This window comes from Trichoplusia ni, chromosome 5, assembly GCF_003590095.1.
Source record: "Trichoplusia ni isolate ovarian cell line Hi5 chromosome 5, tn1, whole genome shotgun sequence".
Lineage (NCBI taxonomy): Eukaryota > Metazoa > Arthropoda > Insecta > Lepidoptera > Noctuidae > Trichoplusia > Trichoplusia ni.
The window spans coordinates 7,798,837-7,814,206 of NC_039482.1; the positions used below are offsets into that span (position 1 = coordinate 7,798,837).

General features: G+C 37.5%; 3 protein-coding genes across 3 annotated transcripts; 1 reads left to right on the forward strand and 2 right to left on the reverse strand.

Annotated features, from left to right (window-relative positions):
• Nucleotides 1–888: 888 nt before the first annotated feature.
• On the reverse strand, nucleotides 889–4,207 carry LOC113494306 (NADH dehydrogenase [ubiquinone] 1 alpha subcomplex subunit 10, mitochondrial). The gene is made up of 5 exons (XM_026872590.1): nucleotides 4,106–4,207; nucleotides 3,296–4,032; nucleotides 2,761–2,934; nucleotides 1,505–1,720; nucleotides 889–1,057 (listed from the first exon to the last, which is right to left on the reverse strand). Exons 2-5 carry the CDS (start codon nucleotides 3,998–4,000, stop codon nucleotides 956–958), a joined length of 1,197 nt encoding a protein of 398 aa, XP_026728391.1. The 5' UTR covers nucleotides 4,001–4,032; nucleotides 4,106–4,207; the 3' UTR covers nucleotides 889–955.
• A 389-nt stretch (nucleotides 4,208–4,596) lies between these two features.
• LOC113494309 (RNA-binding protein pno1) lies at nucleotides 4,597–6,121 on the forward strand. The gene is made up of 3 exons (XM_026872595.1): nucleotides 4,597–4,955; nucleotides 5,280–5,442; nucleotides 5,753–6,121. The coding sequence occupies exons 1-3, from the start codon at nucleotides 4,699–4,701 to the stop codon at nucleotides 6,095–6,097; spliced, it is 765 nt and encodes a 254-aa protein (XP_026728396.1). The 5' UTR covers nucleotides 4,597–4,698; the 3' UTR covers nucleotides 6,098–6,121.
• Nucleotides 6,122–6,219: 98 nt separating this feature from the next.
• LOC113494307 lies at nucleotides 6,220–15,150 on the reverse strand. Its single transcript, XM_026872593.1, has 12 exons — nucleotides 14,817–15,150; nucleotides 14,123–14,239; nucleotides 13,420–13,539; nucleotides 12,766–12,977; nucleotides 12,094–12,252; nucleotides 11,444–11,581; nucleotides 10,540–10,720; nucleotides 9,852–10,002; nucleotides 9,088–9,184; nucleotides 7,660–7,811; nucleotides 7,201–7,387; nucleotides 6,220–6,741 (listed from the first exon to the last, which is right to left on the reverse strand). The coding sequence occupies exons 1-12, from the start codon at nucleotides 14,935–14,937 to the stop codon at nucleotides 6,559–6,561; spliced, it is 1,818 nt and encodes a 605-aa protein (XP_026728394.1). The 5' UTR covers nucleotides 14,938–15,150; the 3' UTR covers nucleotides 6,220–6,558.
• Between the last annotated feature and the right edge of the window lie 220 nt (nucleotides 15,151–15,370).

Genomic DNA, 15,370 nt, shown 5'->3' on the forward strand with positions numbered 1-15,370 from the left:
ATAATTGTAAACATTCGATAGTATAATTTTACGTAATTTTTTACTCTAAAATAGCCTTTATACTGAAGTAATTAAAATAAGAAATTTAATTTTACCATATTTTGACATTACCAATTTAAAAAAAACATTAAACGGCGTATTTGCGTTGAAAAACAAATCAAATTATGTTAAAACAAAAAAAATAGGAAGAACCAAAAATATTATGTTTTGCAATATTTTATGCCTTATAATAATTATAATTTAAATATTTTATTTACATTCCGTTAATATTTTCTGGGTTTGGATTGTATGAAATCGCTAAACGTATTTTTAAATCTAGGAACAACGCATTTGTTTTTAATGTGGCCAAAAATCGGGCTGTAGGGACCTACATACATAGCATTTATAAATAGTATCTATAAAAGTGTTATTGCATCGTACGTTCAGCGAATCCATACATAGATATGAAATAATTGTTCTTAAGATAGACTTTTAAAATGTAAGGAACGTGAAACAAATGTTAGGGCTAACTTTGAAAGATAATATTATTGTAAAATTATATTCTAGAGTAATATTCTTGCAGTTGAGGAAGAGAGATGACACTATCCAATGTACTGCGCTGTCACAATTCCCACACACACACAGGTTTTATCCACATTGCAGAGTATGTTTTAGCCCCAATGCTTGTTTCACGTTGCCAAAGATCCGTGGTGCTGCACAATGAATAGATGTAATTCTTTATATGTTTTTAATAACTCACATGGAAATAAAGCAGTTGACTTTATTTTGCTTTTTTATTTGAATGTGTCTGAGGTATTTTCCTATACACCTTTGTTCTAATGTAGCTCACCCGAGCATACTTCGATGAGCGGTATTTTTTTTTAATGTAGATGAAATGAGAAACCAAAATAAAAATTTCGAATAAAGTATTTATTTAAATTATATTAACAAAACCTTCTACATAGACCGTCTAAATTTAGATGTATTCAGTGTATTTGGACATCTTGGATTTGAATAGCACGGACTCCCCGGGAGTGTAGCCCTCCATGTGCTGGAACATCGGGTGCGCGTCGATGACCTGCCAACGAAAGAAAGACACGTCAAGATAGTTCTAGACGAGAGGTTCACTGCCAAACCTACCCATACTGGTTTGGTTCCGTTTTGATTTTGATTCTCTCCCAATCCTGACCCCAATCTTTATTAGATTAAAACTGAACTCCATTCCGCCGGGAGTAAACCTTATACAACTAGATTTTAATGAATCTAGGGTTTTATCCAGACAATCATCGATTACTACCCAAGGTGAAGTAGAAATACGCAGCCAATTCAGTCATATTATTTTGCTACTCCATCCGAAAACAATGAACAACTTTCTCAAAGAAATAAGTTAATATATTTGCTTAAACAAATGGTCTGCTGATATTAATTTTGTAACTTTAAGCAATCACTTATAACTCAGTCATGTTTTAAAAATCTCTTTCGTCGATTATTTAGATAATTTGTCTAATATACAAGCGTCACTCACCCTTTGCCTCTCATAAGCGTCATCAGGACTTGTGATAAGTTCTGGCACATCTAGTTTCGGGATGCCGAACAGGTTCATGAGATAGTGCTTCTGGTTTGTGTACAGCATGCGCTTGTCCGCCCACTCCATCTCGCGGGGCAGGCGCCAGTCCTTCATCTTGGGCTCCTCGCGCTCCGTGTACTGGTCGAAGTTCAGACGCTCGATGTCTTCAACGACCTGTTGATGATGTTTTGTAAATATTAGTAGATGTTGCTAACAGGCCCGCCCGTTACAAATCGAAAATGATGCCACGGGAACATAAAATCGGGATAAAACTATCACAGGATAGTTTGCGTTATTAACTTAAATAAACTATCAGTGTAACAAGTTTAGTTTAAATCCATTTAGTGGGTTTTGTGTGAAAGAGGAACATCCATAAATACTTTCGCGTTTATAATGTTAATAGTAGTATTGATAGCCGGACCGCGTAAACAAATTTTAGGAGAACACCGTGAAATGGTTCACGATAGAACAGTCTGGCGTCAAATGGTGGAGATGTTTAGAATAGAATAGAATATTCTTTATTTTACACCATATAATGACAATAGCGAAATGGTCTTTGTTCAGCAATGCGATTCAAATTACGTTGGTATTTCTCGAAATAAACCAGTAGTACCTATGACTATGAGCTGTGAACTTACGTAATAATTCTAAATCCCTGTAACTATGGTATGCAATAAAGGATTAAATTGAATATAACAATGAACTCTTCCTAAACGGCTGCTTTTTTTACGCGTTGATGTACCGAGATGGATAATTTTGATTCACAAATCAGTCCAACCGATCTAAGTTAGCTAGTATAACGCATAGGATACAAAAAAATACCGTAAATATATTTTGGTGCAAGAACAGAATTTTAAGAATAAATAAATATTCCACAACTTTAACACAACGCCATCTAGTCTCAAACTAAGCAGAGCTTGTATTATGAGTACTAGACAACTGATAAACATACTTATATATTTCTAAATACATACACACTATAGATAAATTACACCCAGACATAGAACAAATGATCGTGCTCATTACACAAACATTTGTCCTGGGTGGGAATCGAATCCACAACCTCCAGTATAGCAGTCTTGAGTCTGGTATTGAAGAGTATTGAGAATCATGGAAGGATTTAGGGGAGGACTTTTCAGAGGCCTTACAGACGGAAAGAGTAGTGATTAGTCTTAGAAAAATTAAATAAAAATAGAGGAGATTGCAATACATACGACTTCAACGTCACCGCCGCCACTCCAGTCGTACACGAGCAGCTCGGCGTGCGTAGCGATGTCGCGGAGATACTTGTTCTTGTACTGACGCTCCATCTCAGTCAGGAAGTCCTTCGTGAGGGCCTTGCCATTCACCTCATGGTCATGCTTCCTAGTCTTGATCGCTTCCTCCACCTGCAATGTTATAAGTGTGATGTATTCTTGAATATGATATTAAATATTTGAATATGTCATTCAAATAAAGAGGATGAAGATGGATGCATATTGCTATCTCAGGCTTTTTGTATGACAGGTAGCTGTATAGATTATAAGAAAGAAGTGGATGGTTACCTAATAGCAAATAATGTTTTGGTATGAACATGTATAAGGTAAATCCTTTGTATTCAGAAATCAAACCAAAACTTTATCTACTATTTTCCAAGCCATTATGGGTTTAAAATAGTTTTAGGTTAAGAGTTGTTTAGAATATCAGATGATTTACTTAAATATTTAGTATTTTCAAGTAAAAAAACAATTGCAAAAAGGGTCATCTAACCTTGCTAACAGGAACATCCAAATATATGACCAAGTGAGGTCTCATCAACTCCTCAAGGGTGTTCATCCTGAGCTCATAGTACACGGACCTGACTCCACGGCTTAAGAACTTCTGCTTGTACATGGCCTCCAAGAACACAAAGTCAGAGTAGGGAGACCTCTCCAACACAACACCCTGCCCAGTGTTGAACACATGGGCTAATGCATCAATGTACTGGCTGTAGCGAGCAATGTACATCATGAGCTGGTAGTTACCGACCAGGCGGTGATTAGGAGTCAGGTTAAAGTTGACATGGTCGAATGTTCTCGTGTCTTCAGGGATCTCGGGGTCGAACATCCTCAGATCGTAGCCATTCGGACGCACGTAATGGATGTCCATGTTTGCTTCGACAAAATGTTTCATGTTCAGGTCGTCAGCCAGCGCGGCCGCGAACTCCGTCTTGCCGGACGCAACGGGACCCTCGACCACGATAACTTTGGAGTTGTCATCGAACCTGTGGGTCGTGCGGTCGAACAAACTCCTCAGCCAGGTATAGTCCTTCGTTTCATAGTCGAAAGGTGCTGGTTTAGGGGGAGGAGGAGGAAGCGACTCCCTCAGCGTCTTACCAGAGATGTTACGGTTCTGCACGTACGAGCAAGCCGCTATTTTACAACCCTGGCTAGGGCTGAGCACTTTAACAATTGCAGTTTTAATTAGTGTAGACATTTTGATTTGAGGTATCTTCAGTTGTGTGATACCTAAAACATTTACGCCATGAGATTATTATGTTTCTAAATTTAATTTGTTGTATTTATGATCAGGATTTCTTACCTCTAATCAATTCATAATAACAAAAAAATATTCTACAGAACTTGTGACATAACCATTCACAAAGGTAACGTTCAAACTCCAAGAAGGTGTGAAGCCTGCTTATTGGAAATAAAAATAAATCACTGATTACGATTTTAATGTCTCTATTCAAGAGTTGTACAAGTTAAAATTTAATGGTATCCCATAATAAATTTTAATTTTATTTCTAATTATTACTTAAATAAATAACTTCAGGCAAAATAAATTCATTATTTTATGTAGTTTATGAACGTAGCCCTTTTTGTTTCATATAATACTATTAATAGTATTCATTCTGTTGAGTCAATCAAGATTGAATTAATTTGTGTGTTTTAACAAACAAATAAAAAAAAACCACAAAATTCACAGATTTTTGAACAGCTGAAACATCCCTTCTATTTATTTCCGTCTTGTTTTTAATCTACGTGAGACTTTTTCGGCTGACGTTTCGACTGTCCCTGTTTTGGACGAACTGTCACTGAGTTCTTTTAATCTGTGATTATCTAAAAAGCCATGTGAGAATTGTTATTTTGCAACAAATTGAACAAAATAATCACTTTAATTAATTTAGAAACATGACGGACAAAACGGAATCAAACATGGAAACTGGAAACATAAATATCGATGAGTTCTTACCTGCGAAAAAGACAGTGAAATTGAAAAATATGAAGCGAAGAGCAATATCGGAATCTGGCGAAGGTATGGATGTGGAAGAACATAATGGTATCCAAGGGAAGGCGAAACACAACCGTTCGAAGGCTAAAAAGAAGAGAAACACGGAACCTAATGAATCTAAGGAGAATATGAGGAAAATTGCTGTCCCTGCACACAGGTATATAACCTCAAAATGTATATTTTCATACTAATATTTATTTACTTCATGCCTACGCGTAAATAAGTATGAAATTTAAAAACAAGTTCGTAAATATCGTCCTTTCGCTACAAACAGTAAAAGTATCCTGTTTACAAATAATATGCGTAATATGTAGAACAATAACAGTTAAGTCAAAATGTTTGTTTATTTCTATTTGTGTATCTAGCGATAATATAACCATTTTAGACTGTTACATAACATACAATGAGTAATCCTCAACAACCCTTTTAAAGTAGTAATTGATAAATAAAAATATATTAATAAAAATGCTTAAATTTACAGATACACACCTCTTAAAGAAAATTGGTTGAAGATCTTCACTCCTATAGTGGAACACCTGCTGCTGCAAGCAAGATTCAACACTAAAACACGTAATGTCGAAATCAAAGTTGGTCCTGAAACTAAAGACATTGCTAACTTACAGAAAGCTGCGGATTTTGTTAAGGTAACTACTTATAATAATATACAATACTGTTTCCCGACTTTGGCAGGGATGAAGATGTATTTTTTGACAGTTTAATAATACAGACATGGATTGTTTATTGTTTACCTTTTTTCAAGTATCAATCTTCTTGTCTTCATGTGATTCTGTATTTTGAATGTTGCTGAAATCAATAATGGTCTTAAATCCATATTGCAGGTGTTTATTTATATGTAAACAGTGTAATACTGTGAAATTGTAAGCCAAACCTAAATTGAGTTTATATCTTAGTGTAAAAAATAATGTGTAATTAAGTTTGTTTTAATTTTAACAGGCGTTTATCTACGGATTCGAAGTCGACGACGCGCTCGCCCTCCTCAGACTAGACGACTTATTTGTCGAGTCATTCGAAGTCAAAGATGTGAAAACCTTAAATGGCGACCATCTGAGCCGCGCCATCGGCCGCTTGGCGGGAAAAGCTGGCCGGACGAAATTCACCATAGAGAACGTTACGAAAACCAGAATAGTGTTGGCAGACTCGAAAATTCACATCCTTGGCAGTTATCAAAATATTGCACTGGCAAGACGGGCTGTGTGTAACCTCATTATGGGTTCTCCACCTTCCAAAGTATATGGAAATCTACGAAATGTTGCCAACAGAGTTGCCGAGAGGTTTTAATTGTAAATAAACTGTATATTTATATATTAAGCTTTTATTTTCTGTATTCTACTCAAATATATTATAATTACGATACTATTTTAATTTTTTGCTGTACTTAGTGGGTTGAAACTGTTACCTAAAATTGCTAAATATTGAAAATAACTTTAATGAATGGTATTATAGATGTAATTAAAGAATCTGAACCATCATTAAATATATACAAAGATATATATTTCACACGCAGTTTTCGACTTTACTCCCACAGCTTATGATTGTAAATATAGAATAAACACATCTCTTTGCTACAGAGATTACAAACTAAATACACCTGCTAGACCTTCCATATTAGCCCTGTAAAATAAAACATTATTTATTTAAAGTTATTTAATTTCCACTGTTCAAAACAAAACAAAAACGATCACAAAACAAAAACAATATTACATAACAAAACAGTTACAAAATCCCCCTTTACTGTGAGATTATCTGTTAAAAAACCAGTGCAGTAACATCGTCCAGTAAAATTTCCATTGCTGCACGCGTATCGCCTTATTACACCAATTGGTTGAACATACGCAGGCATGGAAACGCGCGTACAATGATATACCCCGTGACAGCGCTAAGAGAGACGCCATTGGACTGATTATGCATCCGTTTTCAACGTTCTAGAAACAAAAACAAATCAATAATTTCTAAATTTGAGAACTACAGGCTAAATATTAGGCTAGACTCATTCGTTGCCTGTATTATGCATTCATAGAGCGATCTAATGCGATTGTGGGAGCGAGATGGCGCTACGGTAAGGGCAACGGCATCGTACTTCTACTGTCCACAATGAGGTGTGTTTGTAAGCCCCTACGTAGAAGTGTTTAAGTCTGACGTGTCTCCTTGTTCGTCTCTGGCATCATAGCTCCCGAATGGATTGAAGGATGACAATTTAGTTTGTTTTGTACTTAAGTGAGAGTTCGGGAGAGAGAGTGAGAGAAAAAGTTGTGGGGGCGGAGGATTGGGGGTCCGAAACTAGTCGGGCTAAATACGTGTGAGTAAATCGTTGCATCATTTAATAATGAATCATTCTCACGATAGTTGCTAACTTGCTACCAAAATAGAAGTCATCAACTTACTATAAGAGCCAGTTCTAGTTTCGCCATTCGTTTGCTGGCGAAGTGTTTGCCCATCAAAGGCTTGTATCGGTTGCGGCAGGTTCGCTGTGTGTAGATCCCGCTGAGGTCGGTCCAGCGCACGGCGCAGCCGCCAGTGAACCGCCCGTATATCGACCTCGATTCCGATGGATTTTCTACATAATTGTGTCTGAAAAATAAAATAATAATATTCCTCAACTTTAATATAACGCCATCTAGTGTGAAACTAAGTAAAGCTTGTATTATGAAGTACTAGACAACTGATAAACATGCCTACAAAGGTACCTACAGAACAAATGATCGTGCTCATCACACAAAGGCGTGTCCTGGGTGGGAATTGAACTCACGACCTCCGATATAGGTCCACTATCTACCAGATGTCTAGACCAACTTGCCAGTTAAGTTAAAGCTAGTAGTTATGTTCAAAATTAAATCACTTACACATCAAGGAATCTGCAGTACTTCCTGAAGTTGGCTATTTGACCCCTGGCGCGGGGGTCTACTGGGGTCAAAGGCAGAAAGTCGCCGGCGAAGGCGTCGGAACAGTACGCTCGGCGAGGTATCTCCGGCGTCTTCAGACCGCACACGAAACACTAGAGAAAATAAAGACAAGTGATACGTTCGTGTGAACGTGTGAACGTTTTGTTATACGAAATGTACACTATCTATACTAATATACAAAGCTGAAGAGTTTTTTTGTTTGTTTGAATGCGCTAATCTCAGGAAATTCTGGTTCAAATTGAAAAAATCTTTTTGTGTTCAATAGACCATTAATTGAGGAAGGTTTTAGGCTATATAACATCACGCTGCAACTAATAGGAGCGAAGATACAATGGAAAAAGTGACAAAAACGAGAGCGTTTCTCATACGTCAAGCCTCGCGACGCTCCGTGCCGATCCCACCTCAAAACCCTCCTCAAGTTCCATCCCCACAGCACGGACTTCTACTCCTACTCCTTCACCGTGCACGCAGTTCGATTATGGAACTCTCTGCCGCCTGACATACGGAATTCTTCATCTATTTCCATATTTAAGAGACGAGTAAAGGATCACTACCTGTCATCTTAATTTCTGTTGTGTCATATTTATATTGTATATATGTATTTATTTATGTAATTGTAATCTTATTTTAGTTTGTCTCTTTTTATTATCTTTTCTTCTTTTGTTAAAATTGTATTTGTCATATTCACCTCTTTCTGTTTTTCCAATGCTTGTACACTATTGTCTATTTTTCTAACTTATTTATCCTTTCGCAGGTCTGCTGGAAGAGATTTCTCAAAGAAATAAGCAGTACCTTTGTACACCTCTTTCTATATTTGTGATACTTTTATTGGTCTGTGTACATAAATGATAAATAAATAAATAAAAATAAATAAATAAATAAATAAAAACGGGGAAAAATAATAATCTTCGAAGGCTTTCATCTTTCTTCTCATCCTAACTTATATCTTCTAACCACGCGGACGAAGTCGCGGGCAACAGCTAGTGTAAATATAAAAGCAGCTAAAAATATACGCTTACTTTTGTAGCAACTATCGTGGGAATCATCCCGCCGCGTCAGCTCAAGACTAAGCATTCCGTTTGGGTCCGAAACTAGTCGGACTCTCCCAATAACTACGCGTGAGTAAACCGTTGCATCATTCAATATTAAAAACTGAATATTTATAAAAGATAATTCTGAATCGGTAATAAGATCGATCTACTCGACAGCAGAAGTTTTCTAACTTGTTTTTATTACAGCACCAATCTTTCAACACGCAAACATTTGTCCTGACTGGGAATCGAAGCCACGAACTCCGGTATAGCAGAAGTCCAGTCAGGACCACTATCCACTAGACCAACAGTCTCGTCAAGTATCAGAAGTAGGTACCTTGGACACTAAAGAAGTGTTCGCGAAGTCGTACTGTGGAGGCGTAGTCGTCGTTGTGGACACAGTGCTTGGTGTTGGACACGTCGGGACACCGTGCCTTTAAACACACAATTCATATACTTAACATAAGTAAGTATATCAGAATAAATGCAAGACCTTCCAAGAGGTCATTATACCTACTCGTCATTATAAACAACTACTGTACTCTAAAAAATAATAAAATAAGGCCACCACAAAGCTTTGATGTGTAATAGGTGTCGTTTTCTAATCCATTCCAAAAGGCTCTATATTATGGCTTTATGACGACATCTGATCATCGACAGACATATTTGTAGATATGCTTTTTAATTCTAAGTACTTAAAGATATCTACAACTGTTTATGTGTTTTAAAATGTTGTTACTAAATTGTTGCTACAGAAGTGGTTTTTAAGAGAATACTTGTTTTGTTCATAGATTTTTCTTTTTTTTTGTATCCGTAGATAATGTTGGAGAAACATGTTTGAATTTTGCATTTGTTCTGTAAATTTGTCTCACTAAAACTCAAAAACGGCTATAGCGATTTGGCTCATTTTAGTCTTGAAATATTTCCAGCAGTACAAGGAAGACTTAAACAGTGAGAAAATGTGGAAAAATATACGGCAAAGACAAACAAATGATGATGTTTCTTAAAGAGAAAGCCGAAAAATTACCGGGAGAACGGGTACTGCGCGGATGAAACCAGCTAGTTCCAAATAAATAAATACCTAAGCAAAAAGAAACTCACTCAAACAGCGTCTTATTGAATTGTTCCGTGAGGTTCCATTCGTAGTCATACGTGAGGTTCGCGATGATTGCTATAATTGCATTGATATCAAGCATCGGCTTTCCCGTCGTTGTCGTCATGTACTTGGCAAGCAACTCTTTCGCCGCTTGATCTAATGGTAAATAATTGATTAGATCATTTAAGCAATTTAACCTAGCGAAGTTTTCTGAAAGTATGGAATAATTTAAGCCTCAAATATTACTCGAACCTGGAACTTGTGCCTAAACGCACCTTTCGCTGTATCAACTAAAGTAAGGAGGTGTTCGAATTTTTCCGTTGTACTGTGTTATGTTTCACTTGTTTCATTTATTAAGCACGATCACGACGCATTCTAAGATGACCATATAAGCAAATAGGTCCTAAGAATAGGTTTTGATATACAGAGATGGTTGCCATCTTGAAAATTTAGCAAGCAAGGTAAGACAAGTGAAAACTCTGGATATTAGAGCGCAAATCCCAGACATGTTAACAGTTTTTTAAACAGGATGTATTTCTAGAATGATCTCCAAATTAGGAAAAATCCGGAGAAATAGCAGTCAGCGGTACTTGCGTCATTCTCGCCAAAATCGACAAGTCTTTAGTACCTTAGTGTGTATGTACTACATCAAAAACTACGGCGCGGACAATGCTGAAGAAACAATACATTTACCTAGTAAATGTGGTGGTATGAGTGAGGAGAGGTTATTCAATGTGTCTTTATCCATCGGCACGGATGTGTTAGCATTTGGTACGGTAGGACTGCTAAGAGATCGGCCTGCACTAGGAGTCGACGATGGGGGCCGGACGGGAGCTTTGCCTTTATCGTCACCCTCGCCCCCGCCCCCTGTAGTCTGAAATATCAAATTGATAATGACAGCGATTGAAAAGAAGTGAAAAAGAGTGCGTCTAACCGTCACACGCGATTAAAGTAAAACTTATTTCCTATTGTAAAATTCAATAATTAATTTTTACTTTTATTTTGTTCCCAATAGATTTTTATTGACTTGTTTATAAATATCTATTGACAAAATCAAAAATATATAAAAACCGAATGATACAGAAACGTGTCGTTATTTACCGTACCTAACAGATTTCCTAAAGAAGGTTTACTTCAACACTGGCATTTCAGAGAATTTACCATCACATTAAAATAAAAAAAAACAGTCAATGTTGTGCAAGAGAGATGCCTCTCTACGAGGTATATAGCGCCGTCTCGTTCACAATAACAAATCTTACTTTTGGACTGTTTGCTGGCTTTTTGTACCATTATCGTATCGGTATTATCATACCGTGTATGTGTAACACGAAATATTAACTTAGTGCGAACTGAACATAAAGTAAGAACAAAACATAAATAAACGTAATTAATAGGAAGTTAAGCTCTAGATAGATTAAGTGGGGTCAAGCGAAATCTGCTACGGTTTCGTGTGTCGTACACAAGGTTAGTTTTCAACGACCAGCCATTTTTTTTTAGATAATTACGAATCGATAATATGATCGATCTCCGCGAAAAAATAAAAAAATATGATGATATATCTAAAACTGAAGATATAAAAAAATATATTGTAAATTACTTCGGAAGGGGGCTGCGTCGTCGTTATTGTAAAATTTCTTTTACCCGGTGTCGGGTACGTTTTCTGCGTCGGCGGCGTTGTTGTGAAATATTTCGACAACTTTGACAAGTCCGGCGTACTGTCTGTAGGCCCATAATCCTGTAACATATTACACATATCATGTGTACCTGCCTGCTGTAGAACGATAGTCATCGCTTATAGGGACTGTACGAGCTGTGTCGCGGGTTCGATCCCGATCAAGCATTTGTGTAATCCATGGTTGCTGGTTCTGAGTCTAGTTGTGTAGTGCCTATGACTGACTAACGCTATCTTTTCTGACTGAGCTAGGTACTTTTGATGACCGAGGTTATAGCAATACTTTCTTGTTTTCCAGAACATCAAATGACTCTTCCCGCTTTAGGTTCAGAGTACCTGAGAGGAAGGGAGTATCAGACATCTCATTTTTACAATAGTTAGTCGGACATTTATTAAGAAGAAATCAGGTTAGTCTGAAGACCAGCTGCGGAAAATATTGGGTTCCCCCAGCCCTGCGCACGCACGAGGACGCACCGGAGTGGTTTTTAGCTGGTGAGAGTCCGGCACACACCCCCGCGCCTCCCTAGGTTAAGAAAGTCCATAAGAATTTCCCTCTTAAAAGAAAAGCTACTCACATCAGGGTCAAATTTAGGCGGTCCTTTATCTTCGGGACCTTCGGGGCCTTCGGGACCTCCTGGGCCTTCTCCTACTTCAGCGCCGCCGCCTTCTCTGTGGGCATGGATTCGTTTCCCAGATGGCTGCCACACCCGGAGTGGAATATTTTTATTCCGATCCTGTTAACATAAAAGAGAGCTACAACAAATGTGGCATTCGACTTAGTTCTTAGTCGTTCAATAATTCATAGATTTGTATCTATATAAGGATTTATTTTTTGTCTAAATGTCTAAAGTTTTGGGTAATTCACCGTTTAACATGCAATATAGTTTTAGAATATATCTATATATTTACTGAGTTACAAAACTTTTTGGTGAGGTTCTGCCGTACATGTATTTTACTATTAAATGATGTAACGGTTTACTGACGCCTATTTATCGGAATCACCCTGCTTTCGGAGCCAACTGGAGTCCTTAATCATGAGCAGAAGCGGCGGCGGGTCGAATTGTTGCATCATTTTATAATGGATCATCTACGCGAAAGTCACCATCAAAAGGTATTTTTCTTATGAAAGCAGTATTATTGCTGTTGCGGAAGCGAGATGGCTACACGAAATGTGCTCCATCTCGCTTTCACAAGACGACAGCTCTAGGTACATAAGTCAAGGTAAGCATATAAAGACACTTCCTTACTTCTTTTGCTTTTACTTTGCTTATCGTTTCAGGTACCCATTGAATTCCTCCAGGGATCTCTACTGTCAGGAGAGACGTTTCTACCGTAATGATAGTAGAGCTTTCCAGTTTAGTGGTATCCTCAAAGTTTTCGTAACCCGTTGGGTCTTCGTCCAGGGCTGGCGTGGTTTCAACCTCAACAACGTGGCTCTTCAATATGTCTCTAAGTGCACCTGCGGAACTAACTTTGTAGTTAACGGAATCATAACCGCAAGTACGTTAAATAATTATCTATTTGAGTAATAGCTTTACAGCTGTGAACCTAAACCTTATTTTGTGCAAAATCACAGTAATAATATCGATTTAACAGTTAGATAAAGAAGCTAGGAAATCTCTTAATTAAGTCATCAATATTCTATTTCAGTGCGGTTTCAACTTAGTCCCCACTCGAGTATATTTACAGACATTCGGTTGTTCTTCCCCACTTTCAATCCCTCTACTTTTAAACAGTTAAACCGATTTTAGCACTTTTTGAACGTCAAATATTCATATGTAGACATCATCCCGTATCGCCCACCCTTTCCGCTTCCTATGTGCTCTGGCTGTGAAGAAGAAACGGCGCAACAAACTCCACAACATAGCACGCTGTCACTTTCGTTTTTCATCTATACATACCCTTAATTTCTTCGATTTCTTCCGGTCCAAGACTTCTAATGTCATTGTCTTTGTAACCGTGACTCCTTGTAACTATCAACTCTGATATTGACGACAGGGTGGGAGTGATGGGAGCGAAATCTAAAATAACAACCAACTGAGTAATTTTTGACCAGGGGGTGGTGATTAGGGAACAAGGCATGCGAAGGCTGATAACTAAGACCCTAAACTGCAAAACAAAAGAGCAGTCAAATTGCAGTCGGCGTGCAATCGGACTGCACGTTTGGTTTGCAGTTCTAATGCAGTCGAGTCAACTGCAATTTGCAGTTGGGTTGCAGCTGAAACGCGGCCTGTCTGACTAGAAAAAAGATCTGAGCAGGTTCGCTGTGAGTCTTAGTGGAAACTTAATTTAACACGTTATTTTTAGTCCCAGTCCTTGCAAATCGTGCTGTCGGTTAGATTCGAATAAAAAAAACCGGTCAAGTGCGAGTCAAACTTGCGACACAGAGGGTCAAGAAAAACAAATCAAAGTTACCCACTTTCAAAATTATGGCTTAAATGTTGCCCATCCTCTACTAAACTATTTATTGTTATTTTGGCAACAGAATTACATCAGCTGTAACAAATTCAACTAAAAAGTTCTAACCTAACATTTTCTTACGTTCGACGCTGTGTATAAGTTTGGTGTGACGTGTGAAGGCCTAAGGTATAGATCCATGCTTACCATTGCTAGCTTGTTCTTCTGAGTTGCTTGTCGAATCCGGCGGCTTGAACCTTCGTATCCTGGCGGGGACATCTGATTCTGTCTCCGTGGTAGTGAGCAAAGAAGTTGTGCCTATATCTGCATGAAAAAAACTAGGTTCAAATAAAACCTGTTTCATGATGGAAAAAATAATAACTTCACTAATATTTTACCTTTCCATCTTGGGTACCCCGCTACCGAATATCGTAAAAACATATTTTGTGATACCAAAGACGGCCGCATAATATACGAGCAGATAAATATTAGATACCTGTATCTATGTTTAAAGTAAAATACACAGAAACACGTTAAGTGTTAAGAGTTAAGTAAACAGTTAAGAAACACGTTAAAAATTCAATGGCTAAACAACAATAAAAATCCCAATCAAATATAAAAGTCGTTTATTTTATTTATTTCATGAGTGTTTACTCATCTGGGGTCACGAGTCAACCCGAAGAGCTCATGATTGAGAACTCCAGTTGGGTCCGAAACTAGTCAGGCGATCAATATTCAATAAATAATTATGAAACCAATAACGAAAGTTACAATAATATATTTCTTTCCTATATCTATTAAAGTTATTTATAAGTATTATGTGATTGCATAAGTAGTTGCATCAAGAATGTTTACCTCTTGAATTATAAAGGTGAGCAGATAAAAGACACACATTACTAACCACTGTCGTAGGTGTCATAGAAGTCTGTATCTTCGTTCTGACTGTAGTCCATCTCATAGTAACCCTGGCACGCCTCCCAGACCACGTCGACCAACAACACCAGAACCACTTCAGCCCTCATACTGGCTCATACCCACAATATAAAGGGGGATTTTAAAAGCGACATCTAAAAACCCTTCCTCATATCTTTGTACCCTAAGCGACCTCTGTCCAAGGACAATAGGCCTTTGAAAACCTATTGGTAGATATAATCATTTAATTTAGATATTTTTCCAAATCATTCTTATACATTCTTACATGGTATGTGCTAAAATGGTAATGACGTAAACGTCAAAATATGAATTGACAAGTTGAGGTTTAAAATTTTTCGTTTTTAATCTATGGTTGATGATATTCGTAAGGCAGCGGGCAGGAATTGGAGACGTATATCTAGAGCCTATGTCCAGCTGTGGACTGAGACGGATTGATGATGATGATGATGAATCTAAGTTTGTGTGTTTATGTTGAAAAATAAATGACCTATTATAGCAGTTTTAACTTGGTTAAAAAGTTAT